The sequence below is a fragment of the Branchiostoma floridae genome, chromosome 2 (assembly GCF_000003815.2).
Source record: "Branchiostoma floridae strain S238N-H82 chromosome 2, Bfl_VNyyK, whole genome shotgun sequence".
Classification (NCBI taxonomy): Eukaryota; Metazoa; Chordata; class Leptocardii; order Amphioxiformes; family Branchiostomatidae; genus Branchiostoma; species Branchiostoma floridae.
In genome coordinates this window covers 24,427,300-24,449,926 of record NC_049980.1, presented here as the reverse complement: position 1 = coordinate 24,449,926, position 22,627 = coordinate 24,427,300, and the positions used below count along the sequence as shown (strand labels likewise).

Below are 22,627 nucleotides of genomic sequence, written 5' to 3'. Positions count from 1 at the left end.
AGGATCTGCTTGGAGATTAGTTGGAGAAAGACTCCTTGGTTAGAGAGAGCTCTGTTTGTATCTGGAACAATAGTATTGACTAGCTGCTACTTCTGTTGCCAGTTAACTCCCCTGGCAAAGAATTTACCCTATGTCTGGCCATGTTCTACTGCATTTTCATATGACTACAAATGTCTGGGTGATCATCAATGTTGACTTGACTGCAATTTGAAGTCTACCGCTAGATGACGCACCAACCGATTGTGACAGGTCAAAGTTAGCAATCACGTGATTTGTTCCACCAATAGCGAAGAAGCTCAGATTGCCGCCATCTTTGGTCGGGAAGTACTCCTGACGAGGGGAAAAATTTGAAATCCTTCAAGAAATCGCAAAGTTTGGGCGCCGTTTGGAGAGTAATTTGTCAGCGCGAGAGCTGACGGTACCTCCCAAGAACAGCATGGCGACCTCCGGTGCTGGGAAGGCTCGTAGCCGGCGGTCACACGCGCCGAAGCCATACGCAAGATCCGGCGGGAGAAAGGTAGGCATGGGACTGGGGAGGGCGCCGACAGGCATGTGCAGCCTGGGATGATAAAAATCTCACAGGTAGCCAGGAGTCAAGGTAACGGGGTATCGTGGACATGGTGGTATTTTTACATGCACGCAGTATATGGCTAATTTAGCGGTGAATGTGTCAAAAGGACTGAACATAATTTTGTGCCGGAATCGTTTGGACATCATTTTTCGTCATGTATGCAGCAACTCTGCCGTTAACTACGCATGAAATAGAAATTATGGTATCAGACGTCATAACAAGCGTGGAATTCCACTAAATTGATATTCAATAATATCATGATCTTTATCTCAAACTTGTAATAATTAAGTTCACTTTGGACAAGTGCTGAATTTTATCAAAATTTATGGACCATTCCATTTTCAAGGCCAAGGGTAACTTTAGAAAAATGCAAATTTTTGAAAGCTTGTTTTAATAAAACGCTGGTATGGATCAGATGTACAGATACTTCTCAACAAATCATGTACACGCAACTTTTTAACCAAGTGAACATGAAGTTTAACGCTATGTGTAACGTTACATGAAGTTTAACGTTATGTGTGGTCAACAGCTATGGTTGAAAGTACAAATAGGCTTGCTCTTGGGTGGTGTCCAAATTTTGTGCATGGATGAGCACATGACTGATTCTGGTTTTATTGCGTTCTTTCCTTGCAGTCCATATTAAGCAGTGTGACGGAGTACCTGACGCCATCATGGCTGAAAGGTATGTGGAGACAGGATGAGAGTGGTGCACAGCCCACCACACTGACAGAGAGGCCGAACACAAGAGGAAAACCTGCCCATGTTCCTGTGGTGCATGTGCGGGAAGATCAGAATGGACTGGACGAAGAGGAGGAGGAGGAAGAGACAGAGGTACCTCCAGTTCGTGTCACAAAAAATAGACTGACGCATCACCAGGATCCATCTGTACAAGGTATGATTTCCCCACTTCAATTCTCTGGGAACAAAAGTCCTGCAGTTCAAACTGTTTTCTGTGTGTTTCCATCCTGCACTGAATTAAATGCATGGTGCCACCCAATGTAATTTTTTGGCCTTGAATCTCATTTTTTCAAATTCAATTTTTTATTTATTTTTTTTTACAAAATAATGATACAAATGTGGTAGTATGGTGAAGTGAAGGTCAATATTGCACCATTTGTCTTATCCAGAATATTTCCAATTTTAATGCTCTAAAATTGCATTAGGCGCCTTTAAAGTTCATAGATACAACCCATGTTTTTATACAGGTTCTGATGATGCTCGTCACGGGCCTGGATACTTCAGTCAGATCCCACTGACACGGGGGTCAATCCATGCACAGAGGCCACAGTCTTTACCAGCTACTTCATCCTACACCACAACATACACACGGGAGGCACCATCTAATCCAGGCTTACACGGTAAGGGGTCATTTCAAACAAATGTGCCTATAACTTAGTCGTATAGCAGTGTTTCCTATTTTGTGGAAGCGACTGTAAGGACAGTGTTTAGTTGTAAAATCATTCCATTTTGAAGACTTGTAAATGTAATAAGTGCTGCATACCTGAGCTCACAGTCAGGTTCAGGTCCGGACTCGAGTCCAGAGACTCAGGTTACAAGTTCGGACCTGATCCCATGGCTTGTGTAAGTTGTATGATGTTTTTCGTCATTTCCCAGCGCAAATTTCTCGATTTATGGAAGGTTTCAGATGATTTACAACAAAGAAAGAGAATATACACAAGTGGTAGTTTTTAGTCCAAGCACCGGTTCTTGACATTCCTGTTTTAACCAGACTTGAACCAAAATTTTAGTCCAGTACCTGTTCGGCATACCGGCACGCAGCACTACTTGTAATTAACATGACTTGCTCTTTTTCAGCTGCTGAGGAAGATAAGTTCTCAGAAGACTCTGCCTCCACCAGTGTCAGCTTCTCCAACGTCCCACAAGTGGACCAGAGTGAGAGAAGGAGTGAAACAACAACAGAAGAGGTTGTTAGAGGTATGTAGGGGCTTATTTTGCATTTGTGCAGAACTATTGTAGGGTGGAATATGTTATCACCAAGCACAGTAGGGGTATCTTCTCTGGATAGTTTTAAAGAACACTTGCAGATAGATCTGGAAAAGCTAGGTATGACAGGTCGTTCAGTGTAATATAACAAGCAGCTGTCGCACCGCGTGCCTGCAAAGCAGGTGTGTTGTGCAGAAGAGCGGTTACACCGGCTATATAGGTACAGATACAAATTGCTATACATGTTCCTTAAGTTTTCAAATTTCTTTCTACTCTACTGCCTTATGTAGAAGTCTTTGTTTATGTTAATTTGTGGCAACCTGCTTCAGACATAGCCAGACCAAAGTCTCTGTGGTCAGAAGAACGTGAGACCAGAATGTCAGTGCCCCAACAACCTGCACGATCTGCCAGGAGGCCGGCTTTCAACTACTCTGTCTTCGGCTCCCCGGCACTGGTAAGGATCCCATGTCATTTTAAAGTAACATCTTGTTAATGGAATGTAGCAGACCTGTGGAGCCATTTGTTGTGTTATGTAAGCAGACATGTGATCTTGATTATAACCCTCCCTGTCTAAACACAATCTGCTAACAATTGTTGACAAGTAAATGGAGAATGGAGAAGATACTTGAGCCATTTGTACAATATTCTTCACATCCTCTTGAAAAAAATGCAAAGTGAGAAACTGATATTTGAATTTCTCCAGAATGACTCCTCATCCCTGTTTGGGAGCCCCATCACTGAGTCTCCTTTCTACGAGGGGAGGACGACCTATGGAGGAGCATCTGCACAAAAACATGGCCAGAAACGTGGCAGGACGGTCTCACCCCTGCAGGTAAAACAGAAGTTTAGAAATTATTCTATGTAGACTGGAACATGTACCATTCTGACAGCTTAACAATGATTAAGGTGCGAGTTTCTTTTAAGCCAGGAAGGAAGTATCTGGAACCTATTGTTAAAAACAACAGAACTGATGTGTGTTCATTGTGTAAGGCAATATCCTTGATTGTTTTGCCCCACCAGGTCGCGCCCCACACCATGAGACAGCAGGTGCGCCCGAAGCCCGCCAGCAGCAGCCGCGGGTCTGGGGTCATGTCTGTCACAGCACAGAGGATTCTCCACACCCTGGAGAGGATGTCAACACCCATCTCTGATGCCAAGAGGATTCCCTCACTCACTCTGTCCACGGACGAGTCACCGCTGGGTTTTACGGTATGTAGATCATCTTTTGAGATCATCTTTTTTATGTAGGCTTTAAGGACAGATGACTTTATTGGTTAGCACAGCTCAAGCAGTTGGCATTGATGTTTTGTAAATTGAGTTCTTAGTGTATCTGTAATGATATCCAGCCAAGTGGCAACCATTGTTTGCATTTAATAGCCCACTAGTTGTAAGAAAAGACTATTGTACCATGACTGCTCACTATTGTTCAGAAATGCTTTATTACTGTAATTCAAAAATGCTTACTTTTCATTTCCCTGTGCCCTGCAGCCCTCCACTAAAAAGCGCAGGGTGATGGGTGGCAGTTTCCTTGAACCAGGCACCTCGAGGTTGGAGGGTCGTCTTGCAGGACAGCCCCCGGTGCAGAGACTAAACCTGTCCACACCTGCCTCCATAGCTACCAACAGGGCACAGACTCATTCTACTTACAGGCCCAGGAAATCTGCAGTACTGGCTAAAGAGGTAGGAGAATGTTTCATGCTATCCCCTGGGGTTTGCAGTAAAGGTTGTATTAGTCATCAGTCTCTATCATCAGCTATTCTTACATGTTATCTTGTTCGTACGGCTGACTGGAGCAGTCGAGTTTAAGTAAAAGGCACTTTCATTGATTCCATTTAATTGCTGCTTCCTGCAAAGTTGAAAGTACCTTACATCTGTTGTAGGAAATTTTGGTTCCTGACAGCGAACCAGCAACATCTGTAGCCCGAGACAGGGAACCATCTCCTCTCAAAGTAATCAGCAAGCCAGCCAGTAAGCCAGCTGAGTCTCGGCCAGCACCTGTCACCAAGCCCAGCAGCCAGGCTGCCTCCACGTGGACTCCACCTGCCCAGCTGCCTATTGGTAGTGGGGGCAAGATTCGCAGGGAGAGATCATACGGCACGCAGCGTGCACATGCTGTGCAGGATGAGGAAGAGGTTAGTTTGTGTCCCGTTTCCGCATACCTGTCCTTTTTAGGTTACGAAGGGTTAAGTAATAAGAAATGTATCTTAGGCTATAGGGCTAGGTTGATCAGGCCGTTAAACAATGTACATAGTAAAGTTATGAAATTCACATACGTGTATAAAAATGTCTACCAACCAGTTCCAATGTGCCAGAGTTTTTGAAAGGTCCATTGTTGGTGTGATCCTAACTTAAAGCCACTGCTTTCCTTTTTCCACACAAGGTTGAGGTACCAGTCCTACCAGAGATTGCCCTCCCAATAGCCAGCCTCCCCAAGTTTGACTTCTCTCCTGCGCCATCCAAACCCCTGAGCGAGGGTTCAAAGGTCAGCACCACCCCACAGGTGAGCAGTGTGACGTCATCACCCCAGTTCACCTTCGCATCTCCCATAGTCATGTCCAGCCCAGAGGACAGCACCCCAGCAGTTAGCAATACTGAAACAGTGAGTAGGACTGTGTTTCTGATATAAACTGTTGCAAGATATATTATTGTGATGTAATAACCGCGATTAACCAGGTGGAAGATATGATGGTGGCTAAAGGTAAAGAAAAGTGTGAAATAGGGTAAAACTTCTTACAGGGATAGGGAAATTGGGCTTAATGTTTGTGGAGGTTAAGTAAGACAAGCTGCTGTCTTTTCAAGTTCTCTTTCCCTTGTGTCAAGTATTTTTACAGTCCTAAACACACATTTTCTTTACATATTCTTTACAGCCCAAATTCCAGTTCAGCCAGCCTGCATCTCCAGGCAAGTCCTTCCCCAGTCAGGGGTTGGGCACATCCTCAGCAGTCTCTGCGGGCAGTTCTACCTTCCTGACGACTGGTGCAGGGTCGGGCTTCCAGCCCAAGCGGAAGGCACCAGAGCCCGTTGTTAGCCCCAGTGCCGCAGCCTCTCCACCACCTCTGAAGCAAGGCAGCGTCCTGGATGCCCTGAAGGCAGAGCCTCTGCCACTCAAGTCAGGCAGTGTGCTCGATGCACTGAAAGGAGGGCCACTGGTTAGTAAGCCAGAAACAACAAAAGAAAAACTCGAGGAAAGGAAAACCACTGGGGAGGGATCTGCTGCAGCTAACACAAAGGTTGGTTCCTTTGAATGATATTGTTGTAATTTCTGGTGTTTGTAATAAATATGGGCCTCTCAGGCATGTGTCAGTCAAACCTGTAGAAGTGACCACGTTTTTGGTGATCACGAAGATCTTGTTCTGTTGACACAAAAATTAAGGATCCTGTCTATAGTGACCACCTGTCCATATTTTATTGGTATGCTGGGTCGTCTTCTCGGACAGTTTTGAATGTATTTTATTAAATGGCCAGGTCTCTGTATACAAGATTTGATCCCTTATTCCCAGACTGCATCATTACCCTCTCTGGGGGACCAGTTCAAGAAGCCGTCAGGTGGCTGGGACTGTGACACCTGCATGGTGCAGAACACAGCTGCAGCCAGCCGGTGTGTGGCCTGTGACACCCCCAAGCCTGGGAGCCAGCCTAAGCTAACCGTGCCCACCACTGGTAAGTGTCTGTGCTTCTCTGGTTTTGTTCCTGTTAATACTTCTTCGCCCATCCTTCAGTATGTGGTACAATAGTACGTAATGTCATTTTGTCTCATTTTGGCTTTGTTTCAATGAGGTACAAAGAAGGATTACTCATGATAACATAGAGTTGTGCAATTCGCCTAATGATGACAGTAAATAGATGTGCATTAGCATTTTTTCAATGTAACATGAATGATGTGAAAAATGGGTTTGAGACTATTTTAAAAGAGGTAGAAATTCTCTTGCAGCCAGTATGTTAGTTTTTATCTCCTTTGTGACCATGCAAATGCTGTCATATCTTCCCATACAGTTCCCCCTGTCAGTTTTGGTACTGATGCAGCCCCCAAAACCAATGGTTTTAAACTGGGCACCACAGCGGAGGGAGGCAGCGCTAACAGTGGATTTAAGTTTGGATCTGGAAGCGCTGTGAACTCTACCAGCTCTGGTTTCACGTTTGGGAGTAGTAGTGCTTCTACCGCTGCATCTGAACAGGACTCCAACACTTTGGGTGGCTTGAAGAAAGGCACCACAGACTTTGTATCCACTAATGCTAATACACAAGATGCTAGTAAATCTATATGGTCAAAGGCAGCATCAGGAAATAAATGGACCTGTGATACTTGTCTTGTAGAAAACAAGAACGAGTCAACAAAATGTGCTGCATGTGAGTCCCCTAAACCTGGCAGTGAGTCTAAAACAGCTGCATCTACACCTGCTGTGAACTTTGGGACATCAAGTGCTTTCAAGTCGACTTCAAGTTCATCTGGGTCACTGTTAGCAGCAGCTAATAACGGACAGAAGTGGGAATGCCAGACTTGTTTAGTGTACAACACCGACGACAAGACTAAATGTGCAGCATGTGAAACGCCCAAGCCTGGTAGCCAAAACAAGTCTACCCCAGCAGTCGGTGCAAGTGGGAGTGGTGGTTTTTCCCTAGGTACGAACAGTTCAGGCCTGGCAGCAGCAATATCTGCACAGCAGTCCAAATGGGAGTGTGAAACCTGTATGGTCCAGAATGACAAGGATGCGACAAAATGCCTCGCCTGTGAAACACCGAAGCCGGGCAGTGCCCAATCATCTTCAGGAACAGGGGGGTTCCAGTTTGGCTCCCAGTCAACATCAACAGGGAAAACGGCCTCCTTTGGAAGCAGTACTGGAGGGTTCCAGTTTGGGGCACCAAAACCTGCCTCAACTGAAACAGCGACAGATTCCAAACCCACATTTTCAGGTATATACAATTTTCCATCACAGTTTTTGCCTTTGGTTGTACATGTTGTTAGTACGATTAGTTCTGCACAGACGAAACCTTTATGAGGCTTTAATAAAGCAAAACTGTCTTTGGTATGACCTCTCCAGGGTTCAAGTTTGGCAGTGGAGGTGCAGAATCTGCTCCAAGCACCGCCACCAGTGGTGGTCTCCAGTTTGGTGCAGGAACAACTGCAGCCAGCACCACCCCCAGTGGTGGGTTGTCGTTTGGAGCAGGGACGACGACAGCCAGTACTGGCGGGTTCACGTTTGGAGCAGCCAGCTCTGCGTCTGGAGCTGCCACCACGACATCCAACGCCACATCGTCAGCCAGCGGAGGCTTCACGTTCGGCACAGGGACGACATCTGGGGCTGCTGCCTCGGTGCCTGCTGCCACCGGAGGTTTCACATTCGGGACGGGAAGTTCAGCTGCTGGTGCTGCTGCTTCTGCTGGGTTCAAGTTCGGAGCTGGAACAGCCTCTCAACAGCCTGATGCAGGTGAGTTAGCAGCTTATCGATAATTACCATAAAGAAATGGTAGTAAAAGTAGTAGCAGTAGTAGTATTAGTATCTGGTAATGTTGACCCGTAAATAGGGGCATTTCTGTCCTTTTTTTTTCTTTCTACCATTGTTTTCTATTGTAAAGCATTTGAAATAAAGCGTAATCATGTAGTAAAGGTTGGACATGATAATGCTACCTGCATGTCAGTAGATGCCCCCAAGTTTGACCCCACGTTGAACCATGTTTCTCATCTACTTCAGCTCCCAAGATGACAAGCATAGCTGACTTAGCCAAGGCAGGTCAGCTGAGTGTACCCAAACCTGCAGCCGGTCAGTCCACAGCAAAAAGGAGTCTGGAATCGGGTACGTCTACACATGACTGGTGATGTGCACAACTTGTGTCTTTCAAACCTTTCATCTTCAAAGAAAAGGCTTGGAGTATTGGTCAATGTCTTTTGCATCTTTGTAATTGAATGTAGACGCTTTTTTAACCGTTCCTAGCACACTAGTGCATTGTGTATTCATTTCTGAGGAGTGTTGTAAAAGATAGTGGGGATATTTATCTGGTCTGGCTACAGCTAATATTTTTGATTTTCTGTGATTGCTTTGCTTGATACCATTGCTATTATTCTTATGGCAGTTAGATGTGTACAGTTAATATGCCACTTTAAACCTATTGTCACTGTTTCACAGACAACAGCACTCCGGCCAAGGTGAACCTGTCTTCTGCCTTCGGCTCTGGCACCCCCTTTGGCTCAGCCAATCCCAGCACGGCACCAAGTTTTGGATCCACCACTGGCGCTAACCCTCCAGTGTTTGGAGCTGGTACATCAGCTGCGCCCAGCTCTGGACTCACCTTTGGTGCACCAGCAGCAGCAGCCTCTGCTACAGGCAGTGCAGCAGCCACCACATCAGGCTTCACGTTTGGTACTGGCTCGTCCAGCACGGCGGCTAGTACGACTCCTGCACCCTTCAGCTTTGGTGCAGGGGCGCCCCCTGCCGCAACTACAGCTGCCACAGCATCTGCTCCATTTGTGTTTGGGGGAGGAGCATCCTCAGCCCCAGGGTAAGTGTTTTTCATCATCTATACAAAAATGATTTTAACAATGCAAGTAGACATGCAGACAAATAGCTTCTATACAAGCACAATCTAAGGATGGTGCTTTTTTTTATCTTACTATTTTTGGCATTTTCTGTGTGTAATCAAGACATTTGGTTCTAATGAGAAAGATGACAAGCAGAAAGTTAACAGTCATGCCGAAGCAAGTGTAATCTGTACCTCTTGTGTTGATTCTTTTACAGTGGCTCAACTGGGGGGTTCAACTTCAGTGGAGGACAGACAGCACCCCCTGCTACAACGACCGCCCCCAGTTTTGGCACTCCAGCCTTTGGAGCCAACCCCACCCCAGCAGCAAGCACACCCTTCGCACCAGCCACCACCGCGGTGTCCGGAGGAGCTACTCCGTTCGGGGGAGCCACTAGCTTCGGTGTGCAGACCACCTCAGCACCGAGCAGTGGCCCAGTGTTTGGTGCAAGTGCTGCACAGCCAGCCCCAACTGCTGGTGAGTTTTCTTCAGCTTCCAACTCAGCTTTAAGTTGCACTGATGTATTCCCACAACTACAAGCTTGATTTTTATCTATCTCTCTGTAGGGTTGATTCTGTATTGACAAGGATTGCCTAGTTCAACTGCATGTTAGCTGCACTTAGCAGCATCTTGTATTGACTTCTGTGGATGCATTATCACATCTTTCCCCATGTCCATCTAGTATCTTCAAAGGTAACACTTCTTGAAAGCTTTGTCCCCTCAACAGCGCATTTCCCTTGTATGCTGCCAAGCAGTGATTTGCCCGAGGATTTTAATCTCCTATCATTACACACCTCGTAGGTTTTAACTTCAACGCACCCAGCCAGCCCACGTTCCAGTTTGGTGCAGGCTCCCAGCAGAGCCCTGCAGTGTTTAACTTTGGTGCGGCAGCCCCTGCAGCGGCAGCACCTGGTGGGGGGTTCAACTTCGCTGCAGGGGCTGGGACAGCAGCTCCAGCACCGCAGCCTGCTGCTCCTTTTAACTTCAGGTAAGTACAACTCTGGTGATCCTCAGGAAATATTCTTCTATGCCAATACAGTTCTTTTGAACAAAATGGTGATGTTAGATGTAGCAGACATTTGTACACTCTGTTTCTCTGCTGTCTGTATCTTTGGTAGTGCAGCCTGACTTGGAAGAACTCAGGAATATTGAATATTAATAACATTTGCTGTTTTAAATTTGTTGAATAGGTTTAACCTTATTGACATGGCATCCTTCAAATTCTGTATCTGTTTAACTGCCCTTTGGTGTAACTGATCAGCTTTTCAGTGACACAGCTGGTTATATTACACTTAAAGGAACCGTCACACATAACTTCTGCACAAGTTGAAAGCATAGTTTAAAGCCATTTAGGGAGGATGTCCCTACTGTGTACCTTAGTTGAACAGGTACTGAAGGCTGTCTGAGAAATTGTTGAAGGTTGATGAGCTTTCCTCCATTTTTAAATCATGTATGCTTTTTTGGCTGAGCTGAGACAAGTGGTTTTGTTTCCCCCACAGTGCTGGGGCACAGCCAGGCGGAAACCCCTTCAGTATCCAGAGTACTCCCAGTGCCTCCCCTGGTGGCAGACGGGTCATCAAGAAGGCTCAGCGCAGGAAGAGATGATCCTCTAGCAGGGGTGTCAGATCAAGTTCTATCTATCAGTCACATCTGTACTGAACTTACTGTTTAAGCTTAATCTTCAGTAGGTAGATTTAAATTTGCTTAACAATTCATGAAATTATTGTTGCGGGAGCAGCAAAATTTTACTCTATCCAACCTCAGCGAAAGCAAAAGTATACTGTATATGTTAACAAAGGATTTGGTACAGTAGCTGCTCTCTTGACCAACTTACAAGAGGGACACTATGGAAAACCCAGTGCAATTTTGCTGCTTCAATTCGGTTCATTGTACATTTGATAAAGCCAGAAGTGCCATGAATTGGATGGATGAACAATACAAAACAAATGATTGGCATACCAAAAACGTTTTTTAACCTTGAATATTTACCTGAATGCTGTAGAGAAGTCACTTCCAAACATGTGTATCAGTGTCTAGTACTAGTTGCTTTAAACTGTATATGTGGCGAGTCATGCATGATATGTAGTGTTAAATATTAAGACAAGCTCTTGTACCACAAAATGGTCACCATTACTACTCACCATAGCTCTTAACAGTAATAGTTAAACAAAAACAAACCTTGAATGCCTGTCTGACATTGTCCCAAATGCAGTAGGCACTGACTGAACAACACAAACTAGATGTATCAGTAATTATGAATGAAACTAGTACCACTGACCATTTTTATTAACAGGTATTGTATTGTATGCTTCATCAGTAGTATATATATACACTTGTAGAGCCTGGTCTGAGGGACCAGGGAGCATAGAGCAACCTTTTGGAGAATCCTCTGTAACAGGAAAGATGCTCAGCACATACTCTCCTTCAGAGTTGATATTGATAGATTTTAGTGTTTACTTTTCAAACATCCCAGTGGAGGGACAAATCAGAGAACTGTAATCCAAAACCTTAACTGTGGAAAAGACATTATCAAAAAGTGGCAGATTTATGATTTAAAAAAACCTAAATATTCATTGGTTAGTTGGTCCTAAAATCTCTGGTATGTTTGACTACAATGTAGATGGTAGTGCTTTTATTCATTGTGTTCAACCCCTCAACAATTAGCTGTTCTATTACTGTCATATAGTCTATTAACTTTAATATTTACCCGATTTGTAAGTAAACATGACTTTAGACAATTGTTTGATCCCACTAAAAGCTGTTACGGTCACTGAGAGTTGACCCGCCCCCTGTAAATGATAAGAAAGTAGCAGTGACTTGATTGTTGGGATGTTGCATTGCTTGACTGTAAAATATGTACAATACACATGCAGACTTGTTCTGAGGGTAAAGAAAAGAATTCTGAAATTTCCAAAAGTAACTATTTTTGTACAAAGATGTGAAAATTTTGACGTTTGGATGCCCCTTTGAGAAACTGTATGAGTGAATTCTTGGAGTGAAACTATGATTGGTATGAAATATTTGTGTGAGTGAGTCAACTCAGGTGAAGTTATCTATAAGATATCAGTGTGGAAAATGGAATTTTTCACACAACTCAGAACAGGACTGCACCAGGTGCTACAGTGGCAATTTCTCTTTCGTTAGATCTGTAGTGTTCTGTAGGTACACGTACTGATAGGTAGGGTGGACACAGGTAAGCACACGTGGATGTAAAATTTGTATAGAGCAAGGTTGGTTTCATGAAGTTGAATTTACAATTGGTGAAGCATATGTTCTGGGTTTGCATTGCCCAGGTTCAGTATGTGAGATCATCACACTGGATAGTAGCCATACATAGTCTCGGTCTCTATAACACTCATCCTATTAACCATTTCCCTGCTGAGATAGGCATCTGGCACCAAAGGTGCATTGGTTACAGGGTTAGGCAGCAAGGAAAAGGTTAAATGGAATATGTTCTTTAAACCACTACTTCAGCAGCTATTATCCTATTTCAATGTTACCAGGTTCTGTACATGGTATATAATAATCACCAGCAAACCTTTTTGTACATCCAAGTATGAAACCACCCATGATGGTGTCTTGATTGTTATGAATATATGTTAGACCTATATTATTATTGTGTAAAGTTCTGTTGCTGATGGTGGATCTGAAAATCAGATTCTCCTCAGAGCACAGATTTTATGTCTAAGAAATATGTACCAGCCATAGTGTATACTGTAGTGTGGAAACATAACCAAGCTAACAGTCATCTGATGTATCATATCATATCATAAATGTGCAGCATTTTCAGTTTTGATTAGTGACACTGTAAATTTGAAAGTCTACAGATAGTCAGATGGCTGTCAGATGGGTTATCTGTTAGGTCAAATAAAGAGAACCTTGTACTTAAAATATTTGGGTTTGCACTATTGTCATAATGTAGTCAATAAATTCTGTGATCCACTCAGATCTGCCTTGTTTCTCATGAAGTAGTCCTGATTTCAACTTGTTCTAATTGGCCCAATGTCTCAGCATCAATAGAAAGTCCTTAGTCTATGGCAACAGATTTTTGGAAGAAATTTAATACTACACAGTAGACACTGAATAAAGGAAGTTTATTTAAATCACAAGCTTGATATTGTTACAGAAAGTAGATCAGTTAGATACTTTTGTTTCCAACATCTGCTTCTTAGAACATCACACTCCAATCTGCGAGAATATACTTGAGTCTAATTAACATTGCTGAAAAGGTAAAAAAGGCAATTTGCTATCCAAAATACTCCAGCTTAAGGTTTGTGTTTCTTCTTGCGACTGTTGTTCACTGCAAGGGTGGCTGCTACAGCATCTGGGTGGGAAAAAGATGTGTATTAAATGAAAATACAATGTACTATGGAAGTTGAAAACCAGCAGAACTTACTACATTGTACTACAAAGTCACAGCCATGTAAGTATGTAGTATTGGATCTGATTCTACATGTTCACTTGTCCATAAGAATTTGTGCCATGATTGAGCACTCACTGATAGCAGCATAATATAAATAGTGTGGATAAAAGAGAGAAGGTCTCTCTGACTTTCACACAAATACAGTGTCACAGATCATCATATCATTCCTTGTCAGTACTGCAGCCAGGCCACGGCCATCTTATTAACTTCTAGGAGGTCCAGGTAGAAGATGTTGGGGTCCAATACGCAGTCAACTCATCAACTGTACACAACAAGCTATCATGAACATGAACAAGTAGAGTTACATACTGGGAAGCCTTGGGAGGTTGGGCTGACCATACTGGATGGGGTAGAGCCCTGAGAAGCCTTTGGGAAAGATTGGGGCCTTCAGCATCTTACTCAGGCTCTCTGTGCAGGGGAAGAACAAACAATCCAAAACAGCTTCAGCAAAACCACAGATGTACTAAAAAAAAGATCAACGTAATAACTAGAAACCTGAAAAAATTCATAAATGAAATTATTGTGTCATATCTTGTACAATTTGCCCTAGGAATAATCCCTTCATACAGTAATGAAAAGATTGCACATCATTATATCTTCCAGGCTTGATATAATGACACAGACAGCAGTGTTCACATTTGTTGACAGGCCTAAGCACTTACTTTTCATGTCCTTGAGCTCACTAAGGACCTTATCCTGCTCCTGTGTGTCTCCAAGGTCATGTAGGACCTCGTCTTCATCCAGCTCTATGTCCATCTCTTTGGCCTGGAACAGTAAAGTTAGGAGTGAAGGCTAAGGATAAGAAGCTTTAACTTAGTTTAAGTAAGTCACATGTTTAATCTAATTGAAGCTAACCTAAACATGTTACATTTGTACTAGTATTTGATTGGTGATTAGCTTACCAATGCAAAAATGGAGAACTCAGACTACTCTGTTATTTTTTTTCTAAGTGTAGGTTACGAATTGTTGCTGAAGTCAAGGTCAATAGCCTTCCGACCTGCTGTAAGAACCAATCATTGTGATGTTTCTTCTTCATATAGCGATGTTCTTCCACGTCAATCCTGCGCCCTGCTGCAACCCTGGCCTTCACTGCAGCCAGGTGCTGGGGCTCCGTGGGGAACACTGGCAGGTCCTCGTCTGGAACAGAACAGAAAACCCGCGGTTTTAGCAAACAGATATTCCATACATTTTCTCATAAAAAAGTCTTCAGTTCTTCATTTATGACAGTGACAAAAGACCAGTAGTGAAGGTAGGGCCTGCTCAGAATGGTTTTATCTTGCACCTTGATATACCTACATAGTTTCAATGATATTCAACACAAAGGAGCATTCTATTTTCCAGCAATAACATACATAAACAAACAAAATTGAAACCGGCAACAAATACAAGTATAAAAGGTGTTACTGTTACATAATAAGTCACAATAATGGTCTGATCACAACTTGCTTAAGTTGAACAATGGCAAAACAAAATCCGCTGCTAGTTGGAACAGCCAAGCGAGCAGGGAAGGCTCCACCACTACAACTAGAGCTCAGGGGACAACAGTTAGAACAGGTCCCAGCCGCAAAGCTACTAGGAGTGTATGTGGATCAGTACCTGACTTGGGACGTTCACATCACTAACAAAGTGAAGAAGTGTAACTCAAGCATGTGTCAACTGAACAGGATAAGAAACAAACTACCTCCTAGGATAAGGAAGGACCTGGCACAAACCCTGGTACTCTCTCACTTGGATTATTGTTCTCCAGTGTGGGGAAACACAACAGCCAAGAACATCAAACGTCTCCAAGTGGTACAAAACAGAGCAGCAAGGTTTGCCCTTGGATGTGATAACAAGACGGACAGTGCAACAAGGTTACACATCTTGGGTTGGTCACCAGTAAAGGAAAGAATACAACAAAGAAGTTTTGCCACATTCTGCAGGATAGTGCACACAGGACTACCAAAACCACTGTACAACCAACTCACATTCCAGTCAACCAACAGTCGGTACCAAACACGGTCAACAACAACAAACTAAATCAAACTGTCAAAACCTAGCACCAATGCAGAAAGGAAGTGCTTCCTCTACCGAACGGCTTGCCACAGGAACACAGTTACTAAATGAACTTGTTTTTCTCTCAGGTGTATAGTTTGCAATGTACATATTATGTTTGTATGTATGTTATGTTGTGCGTGTATTAATGTATTTTATGTAGACCACTGGAAGAATAGCTGGCATAATGTTGTAATAGCTAAAAGTGGATCTGAATAAAGTCAAAGTCAAAGTCAAACAATAGGGACAAAGAAAACTGCTCAAGAGTGCCTGACCTTTGCCGAGAGTCTTACAGATCCTCTTGTAGTACTGGGCATCCTCCGGCCCAGTCAGGAGGAGCGTCAGCCCTTCCTTCTGGGCACGTGCAGTACGCCCACTGCGGTGTACATACGTCTATATGGGGGGGAGAAACAACCATTGTTAGCTCTTGTCTTAAGGCAGATTGCTCTAAAACTTTCATTTCTGTTGGTCAGTATCAAATCTGCAACTTTCCAAAACACTTAAGTCATACAATGTTATAGTGGTCATAGAGTAATAAACAAACACACACGAGTACTGTTTCCTTGGGTTGATTTACTTTGCACATGAAACATTGCCCTAATTATAGCCCCGAGACCAGCTGCCCAGCTCCAGCTCAGCACGTTCTAGGGTAATGAATCCATACTCAAAGATTGTGTAGAACTGTACATGACACACATTACCTCTGAAGTGCGAGGAACCTGGTAGTGAATGACATGCTGCACATCAGGGATGTCCAACCCTCGAGCTGCCACATCAGTCGCCAGGAGCAGACCATTCTCATTGGCTGAGAACCTACAAGATCATGTAGATGTGTCAATCTTTTTTGCAGTGGATATTGCCTATTATACAATTCAAGATGCACCTGTCATTTAACCCTACAAATGCTTAGACAGCCTAATTCTACCGTTAAGTTCTTCTTTTCCTAAATTTGTTCCAGTCCTCCACTTTATTCAAAATTCAAGCTGACCTCTCCAGATTCTTCAGCCTCTGTTTCTGGTGCATGTTTGCATGGAGAGGTAGGGGGCTCTTCTGCAGCAACCCCAGGAGAGACGTCAGCCTACGGATACAGTCAATGCTGTTGGCAAAGACTAGCGTCCTGCCCGGGTACTGCAGCAGGAAGTAGTACAGGTAGATATCCTGGAAGAACAAAGTGCAGAGTTACAACGGCTCTCAACTAACTGTAGGCCAAATATCTTGAGCCATGTTTGAGTGACAGTAGACAGGTGATTGTTAAACAGTTGTTGAAAACCCTGTTGTACCTTTTCCTCTGTAGAACAGGTTATCCTGGCCTCAGTCAGTGTGTCCACCGTCCCCTGCTGTCGACTCAGGTCCACCACTAAGGGTTTACTCCTGATGCCTACTCTGTCCATCAGCTGACCTGGAACAACATGGGTACTTTGTCGTCTTTGAAAATACAGCAATGAGTTTACATGTTCTTACATCAATATATCTTTATATCTCAGACTCAAAAAACCTAAGCTAATATAATACCTCCATGATCTATGAAGGATTCAATACACTTCATTTACATCATTCATGTGAGGCCTAGACTTCTTCCAATACATGATGGTACAAGGTTTGCCACTAATCACACCCATCAAGCACAGATGAACACGCTTCAATGCACAGTCTGTTGCAAGACTCCAGTCCAGACTTCAACACCAGATAGTCTAACCTCAAGTTTATCCATCCTTACCAAGTTTCTTATCTTTGTCCATCTTAAACTTTTTCTTCATTATCTTCCTCTGTGGCCCAGAGTGCACCATGGTAAGTGTGGCAGAGAAGACAAATGTCTGCCTTCTAAGGTTTCTGCCTTCCCTACACAAACATATGGAGATACAATATGTCAAAAAGAATGAACACTTCAAATGTAAAAGAAACAGATTCTATTTTTTTTAATTTTAAGCTTCGGCATGCTGAAGTAGCCATTTGGAAGTAGGTACTGAAGTAGCTAATAGTTCTCTCTTGTCTATGGGTTAGGCAGCAGGAAGAATGTTAAGATGACTTAGAGTCTTGATTCAGCAGTTATTAAGAGAGGTAACATGTCCTCACCCATTGATCTTGTCCAGCAGATTGCCCAGCTCTGCGAAGTGTCCCTTCTCCACCATCCTGTCAGCCTCGTCAATCACCAGGCACTGCAGCTGGTTCAGGTCACTCAGGTGGGGATGGCTCTGCAACACACATAAGGGGTCAGGGCTCCCAGGCAAAGTTTATCTATTCATTTATTGACTTGGCTGTTCAGCACACACAGCCTGTGGCTTTTACAAAGGGCTAGCCCTGCTAACAGAGACAAGGACAATAGAAATGGAATTGGACATGAACAAGATAATAGAATAGTATCAATATTCTTAGCCAAAGTTTAAACCTTTCTTTCCAAGACAACTTCAGTACACTCAGTCACAGACATTGCAGTTGACTATGAACATGCGTCATGGCATTCATGGCAAGGATTTTGACTTTTGTTCCACCTGGTGCTTCTACCTTCTTTAGGATGATATACCAAGTCACAGACTTTGAATCCTATTAAAAATGAGCAAAGAGAAGTCCAATCTACATCCTACCTGTTCCACCATCTCCCAGAGTCTACCTGGAGTTGCCACAATGATCTCAGGCTGTCTGTCCAACACTCTCTTCTGTTTCTGAGGCGCCATGCCTCCAACCAGTACAGCCACCTGTCATAAAACCACACATATTCAATTACTACAGTAGACGGTAAGTGCATTTGACGCCAACTGACCACATACAAGCACAGATGATGTTGGCAAAGAGAACTATTTATGTGCAACACATTCAAATGAGTAAGATATGATACGAGTAATCTATAATAAATATTACTGCCATGTGGTGAAGGTTTCTAAGTTCTATATGGAATAGATATGGAATAGAAGTAGTGTCTGACAATTTCTGTCATTATTCAATCTATTTTGTAAAGTGATGCTATGAACACACTTGATTACCTTAACATTGGTGTACTTGGCAGCAGCCTTGATGTGATTGGCCACCTGCACAGCCAGTTCCCGGGTGGGGGTGAGCACCAGTGCCAGGAGGGGGGAGACTACCTTCTGGGGGGTGGGGGCTGACAGGGGAGGGGCCTCCTGTAGAGCCTCTAACTCTGGAGGCAGTGTGATGTCATCTTCCACATGTACACACCCCAAACCTGCATTCTGAACAAGCAGACAGTAGGGATGTCTTGTCTTGTCATTACGGCATAAACTTACAACATAAGAAGGTCATCAAAGAATCTTTAAATTGTGAATCTAGAACAGTATTCATCCCATTCCATGACAATGTTATTATTGTTCTTGAAAATAATAGTAAGGCTAACTTACATCTAAGACCAACTCTTCTTCATCATCTTCCTCCTCCTCCTCAACTTTGTCGTCCTCTTCATCAGGTACTTCCATCTCCTGGTCATCATCATCATCAGCTGCATCGTCTACTACTTCCTCATCCTTGTTTCCAAGGTCACCCTCCTCTGTTTGAAGGTTTCTCTCCTTCCACTCTAGTATCCTGTGTAAAATTGGGATCCCAAAAGCCAGGGTTTTCCCACTTCCCTGAAGAAGAGAAACAAATTATACAAATGACAAAGTCAAGCATCTCCAAACAAATTCAATTCTTTTGAAAAAAATTCCTGTATTTTACTGGACCGGACATTTTTTGCGGCTGTTAACAAATGTATGAGACATGAATAACACTCACTGTTTCTGCTGCTCCCACCACATCCTTGTGGGCTTGTATGGCCTGTGGGATAGTCTGGGCCTGTATGGGTGTCGGCTGTGTAAAGCCTTGGTCAGCCAAACCTCTCAACACCACATCAGGGACAAACAGCGGAGTCCAGGGGGTCATGTCTGCATAGAAACACAAACAGCAAGAAAAACAATTTTTACACCTCATAAAACATTTGGGGATATTCACTTCCCACATCCTTGTTGACCACAGCTTTGATGGAAATGCAAGACAATGTCTAACCTTTTAGTGCAAAAAACGTGTATACAAGCTTTCACAAAATGGATGTATACTGGTTTTCTGTCTTAAACTTACCTGCATCCACGCTTTTCTTGGCTACAGACTGAGGCTTACAGCTATGGCCTTGTGCAAGTGGCATCTTCCTTTCTTGCTTCTTCCTTTCTCTCTTTTCTTCTCTCTGTCTTTTAAGCGATTCTAGTCTCTGTTTCCTTCTTTCATTTCTCCTTTCCTTCCGTGACTTCTTTGTCACACCTTCTGTTGCAGCATCTGTTCCAGGTTCATCAACACTTTCATCTTTACAGTCTCCATCCTTCTGTGAAGACAACTCCGTCCTTTGCTTCTTCTTCAAAGGTTCAGTGACCTCTTTGTTAATGTTAGTGTTGTCCTCTGATCCTTCATCTGATTGGCTGCTGCTCATCTTTAGTGCTTCTCCCTCCTCATCTACCTGAGCTTTTCTTTTCAGTTTCTTTGCTGGCTTTTGGATCTTGAGTTTGGCATTCTTTTCTTCTATGCCAAGCACTTTCATCTCCTTCTTGGGCTTGGTTGTATCTCCCTCCAAGTTTTCTTCATCGTGGCCTTTGGACTTCTGTTCTTGACCTTTCTTCTTTTGTTTCTTTGTAGTTTTTTGCTGTTTTTGCTTTCCCTCTTGACAGAGCTCATAATCTGTCAATTCTTCCAACCCAACAAACCCGGAGAGATCATCTGATGAGCAAAGCGATTGGTCAACCCTGACAGGCTTCCATGCACCATGTTCCAGGATGGCTGTTCCTTTGGTCCGCCGAGGAACTGGGTAGTCTGCTTCTACATTGCTGAACAGATCCTACAAAGTGCAGAACATCTGAAGTTTTAGACATTTCATTCTGAAATTTTTTATGTCATGAAGTGATATATAAATCAGTTTTACAGTATAAACTACAACTGATAGTGTATACTATGTAAATATTAATAATAAAAGCGAAATATGACACCTCTAGAAAAGGCTAAGCGGTAAGCACCAAGTCAGAAGAGCTCCAAGCAACCAAATCTAACACAACACTACACTTAAGTAAGGTCACCACAACAACAAGATTTTTGAACAAAACTCTTGTAAGTTGTAAGCTCAATTTTAGAGTTTTGTAGTTGACAGCGTAGCTTGGCAGTTACGTTTTATATCAGAGACGTACATATTTTGTGGTACAAAAACAAATCATGACGGAATTCATTTCTGTTGTACAAAATTAAATCCACGGTCACGCGCACACATGTGGAATTTGCCCCCCTCCCCCACAACGTGTGTCTTCGATTATCCAGCGCACTGTTAGCCTTTCTGCCAATCCAAGATCACTGATTGCCATAGGTACAGCTTGCCCAAAACATGGAAACCGACAAATACGCACCTTCATGCTTGCAGACTTCGATTTCTTCCCTTTTCGCTTGCTTCCGCGATTTTTTGCGTAGGGCGCAGCCATCTTGGGAACAGGACACACCACTCAGATATTGGGGGTTTTATTTGTTACAGGCGACGGTTGGTTGAAAGGATATCAAGGCTCAAATTTTCAACTTACGTATTTGACATAAAATAATTTATATCCATAATTAAATAATAAGCAGGAATATTGTTTATATTTTGAAGAAAACTCGCTTCAAGAGCTTATTCAACAAAAAGTACCCTTATATAAGAATGAACTCGTCCAATGGTTATGATAATTGGTCTGGCGCGAAAAACACGAAGAGGAAGCGAAAGCGAAGACGCCAGAAGCTTGCAGTGGGAAAAGGTACGAAGCAGGAGGCTTATCTGCAGTAGAATCCCGATCTTTAGATAGATAAGACAGATAAGACATAGATAAGGGTAACGTTAGACTTGCAAACACCAGGTAAAACTTTTACGATATCGTTGAGTCATCGTTTTGGATATCGATGAGGTTGGGATGCAGCTTTGGCAGAATTGCCCCCCTCCCACTCACAGCTGTTTGTTGTTATATCATGCCACGTATGATATTTGACCCTTATTTCCACATATTAGACAGAGGACAGGAGAAGTAAAAGAAAGAATAGATCGTGTCTTGTCAGAAAATTGGAAAACAAGAAGAATCAACAGGTTAATTTTGATCATCAATTATTAAACAATAGTGTAACAGCCATGATGGATAGATATTAAATTTGCAATAAAACATTATTAAAGGCCTGAAAAGTTACTATATTATATTTGCTTGGGCATAAACAATAATCCCTTTCAAGAATCCATTCGCAGCGCAGGTCAAATGTGAAGGCTCATGACTTGTTGACAGTTCTTGTCTTCACTAGTATTCTTTTTATATGTTGGAATGCAATGGTTATATAGCCTTTGTGTTTGTCAGTCGTTCTGCATAACAATCCAGGGGCTTTCAACATTGACCAGTGCATGTACAGTTGTATTCGTGAGTCATTTTATGCACCCACCATTAGCTTTAAAGTTGCTTTAGGGCTGGATACTGTAAACTATCATCATCATTCACTGTAGCAGTATTTCTGACCTTTTGGGTATTTTTTGTTTTTTTTTCCTCAGTACCAATCAACTGTTACCATGGCAACTGCTATGACTGATGCCCACCGCATGTTCCTCCAGTCCATTATGACCCACGGGGCGCTGAAGGCACGCGAGGTCAAGGCACTGTACAAGAAGTGTTGTGAGACCTTCCGCAGTGAGTTATACTGTACATTGTGATACTTGTACCTCACTACTGTCATTTGTTTTCTGCCATTTTTATTCGAAAGGAAGGATTTGCTGATTGTTGATTTGCATCTTGTTTAGCATTGTTATTCTTTTCCAGGACCTTTGGAACATGACAATCTGGGAAAGTTTGTGAACGAAATCAACCACCATGTGGGCCCCTTCTCCATGATGATACAGAAGGGTGTGTCAGAAGAGGATGGGGTGCAGTATTATGCACTGGTAGGTGCTACAGAAAAGTAGTACAGTAAAATAAAGGCAGCATTTGAAAGTCACTGTTTCTGTTTCAGTTGCAAATTTTGTGTTAAACTTGCAGGGAGAATGAAACTTCTCATCAGTCCCTCAGAAATATTCGAACCTCATGACATGAAACTGTAGAAAAAATTTTTTAAAGCTTAATATGACAGATTTAATGCTGAAAATCAAGAACATGCTCTCAATGACTGCGGCAGAGAGATTTAATGC

The 22,627-nt window shown here is 43.1% G+C and overlaps 3 protein-coding genes across 5 annotated transcripts in view; 2 read left to right on the top strand and 1 right to left on the bottom strand.

The window, feature by feature from the left end:
* Positions 1-268: 268 nt before the first annotated feature.
* LOC118408292 (nuclear pore complex protein Nup153-like) lies at positions 269-12,972 on the top strand. 2 transcript variants are annotated; one of them, XM_035808991.1, is made up of 19 exons: positions 269-517; positions 1,205-1,463; positions 1,777-1,929; positions 2,387-2,506; positions 2,845-2,969; positions 3,219-3,347; positions 3,536-3,724; positions 4,004-4,195; positions 4,396-4,647; positions 4,896-5,015; positions 5,383-5,745; positions 6,016-6,175; positions 6,509-7,426; positions 7,555-7,941; positions 8,206-8,307; positions 8,638-9,010; positions 9,247-9,506; positions 9,831-10,017; positions 10,529-12,972. In XM_035808991.1, the coding sequence occupies exons 1-19, from the start codon at positions 437-439 to the stop codon at positions 10,632-10,634; spliced, it is 4,476 nt and encodes a 1,491-aa protein (XP_035664884.1). In that variant the 5' UTR covers positions 269-436; the 3' UTR covers positions 10,635-12,972. The 2 variants fall into 2 exon arrangements, with proteins under 2 accessions (XP_035664884.1, XP_035664875.1); XM_035808982.1 differs by having other exon boundaries at positions 270-517; positions 4,896-5,114.
* Positions 12,973-13,105: 133 nt separating this feature from the next.
* Positions 13,106-20,996, bottom strand: LOC118408315 (ATP-dependent RNA helicase DDX24-like). The gene is made up of 16 exons (XM_035809009.1): positions 20,850-20,996; positions 19,549-20,293; positions 19,207-19,355; positions 18,837-19,061; positions 18,465-18,671; positions 18,069-18,179; positions 17,560-17,678; positions 17,204-17,325; positions 16,767-16,885; positions 16,475-16,644; positions 16,188-16,299; positions 15,762-15,879; positions 14,450-14,589; positions 14,115-14,217; positions 13,762-13,860; positions 13,106-13,353 (listed from the first exon to the last, which is right to left on the bottom strand). Exons 1-16 carry the CDS (start codon positions 20,919-20,921, stop codon positions 13,295-13,297), a joined length of 2,670 nt encoding a protein of 889 aa, XP_035664902.1. The 5' UTR covers positions 20,922-20,996; the 3' UTR covers positions 13,106-13,294.
* Positions 20,997-21,097: 101 nt separating this feature from the next.
* The window catches only part of LOC118408358 (non-structural maintenance of chromosomes element 1 homolog), a 5,499-nt gene continuing 3,969 nt past the window's right edge, over positions 21,098-22,627 (top strand). Inside the window, exons 1-3 of one of the 2 annotated variants that reach the window (XM_035809122.1) lie at positions 21,098-21,227; positions 21,998-22,133; positions 22,263-22,384. In XM_035809122.1, coding sequence (XP_035665015.1) covers positions 21,147-21,227; positions 21,998-22,133; positions 22,263-22,384 — 339 coding nt within the window. In that variant the 5' untranslated portion in view covers positions 21,098-21,146. Of the gene's footprint in view, positions 21,228-21,306; positions 21,327-21,997; positions 22,134-22,262; positions 22,385-22,627 lie in introns of those variants that run through there. The other variant, XM_035809130.1, reaches the window with a different exon arrangement.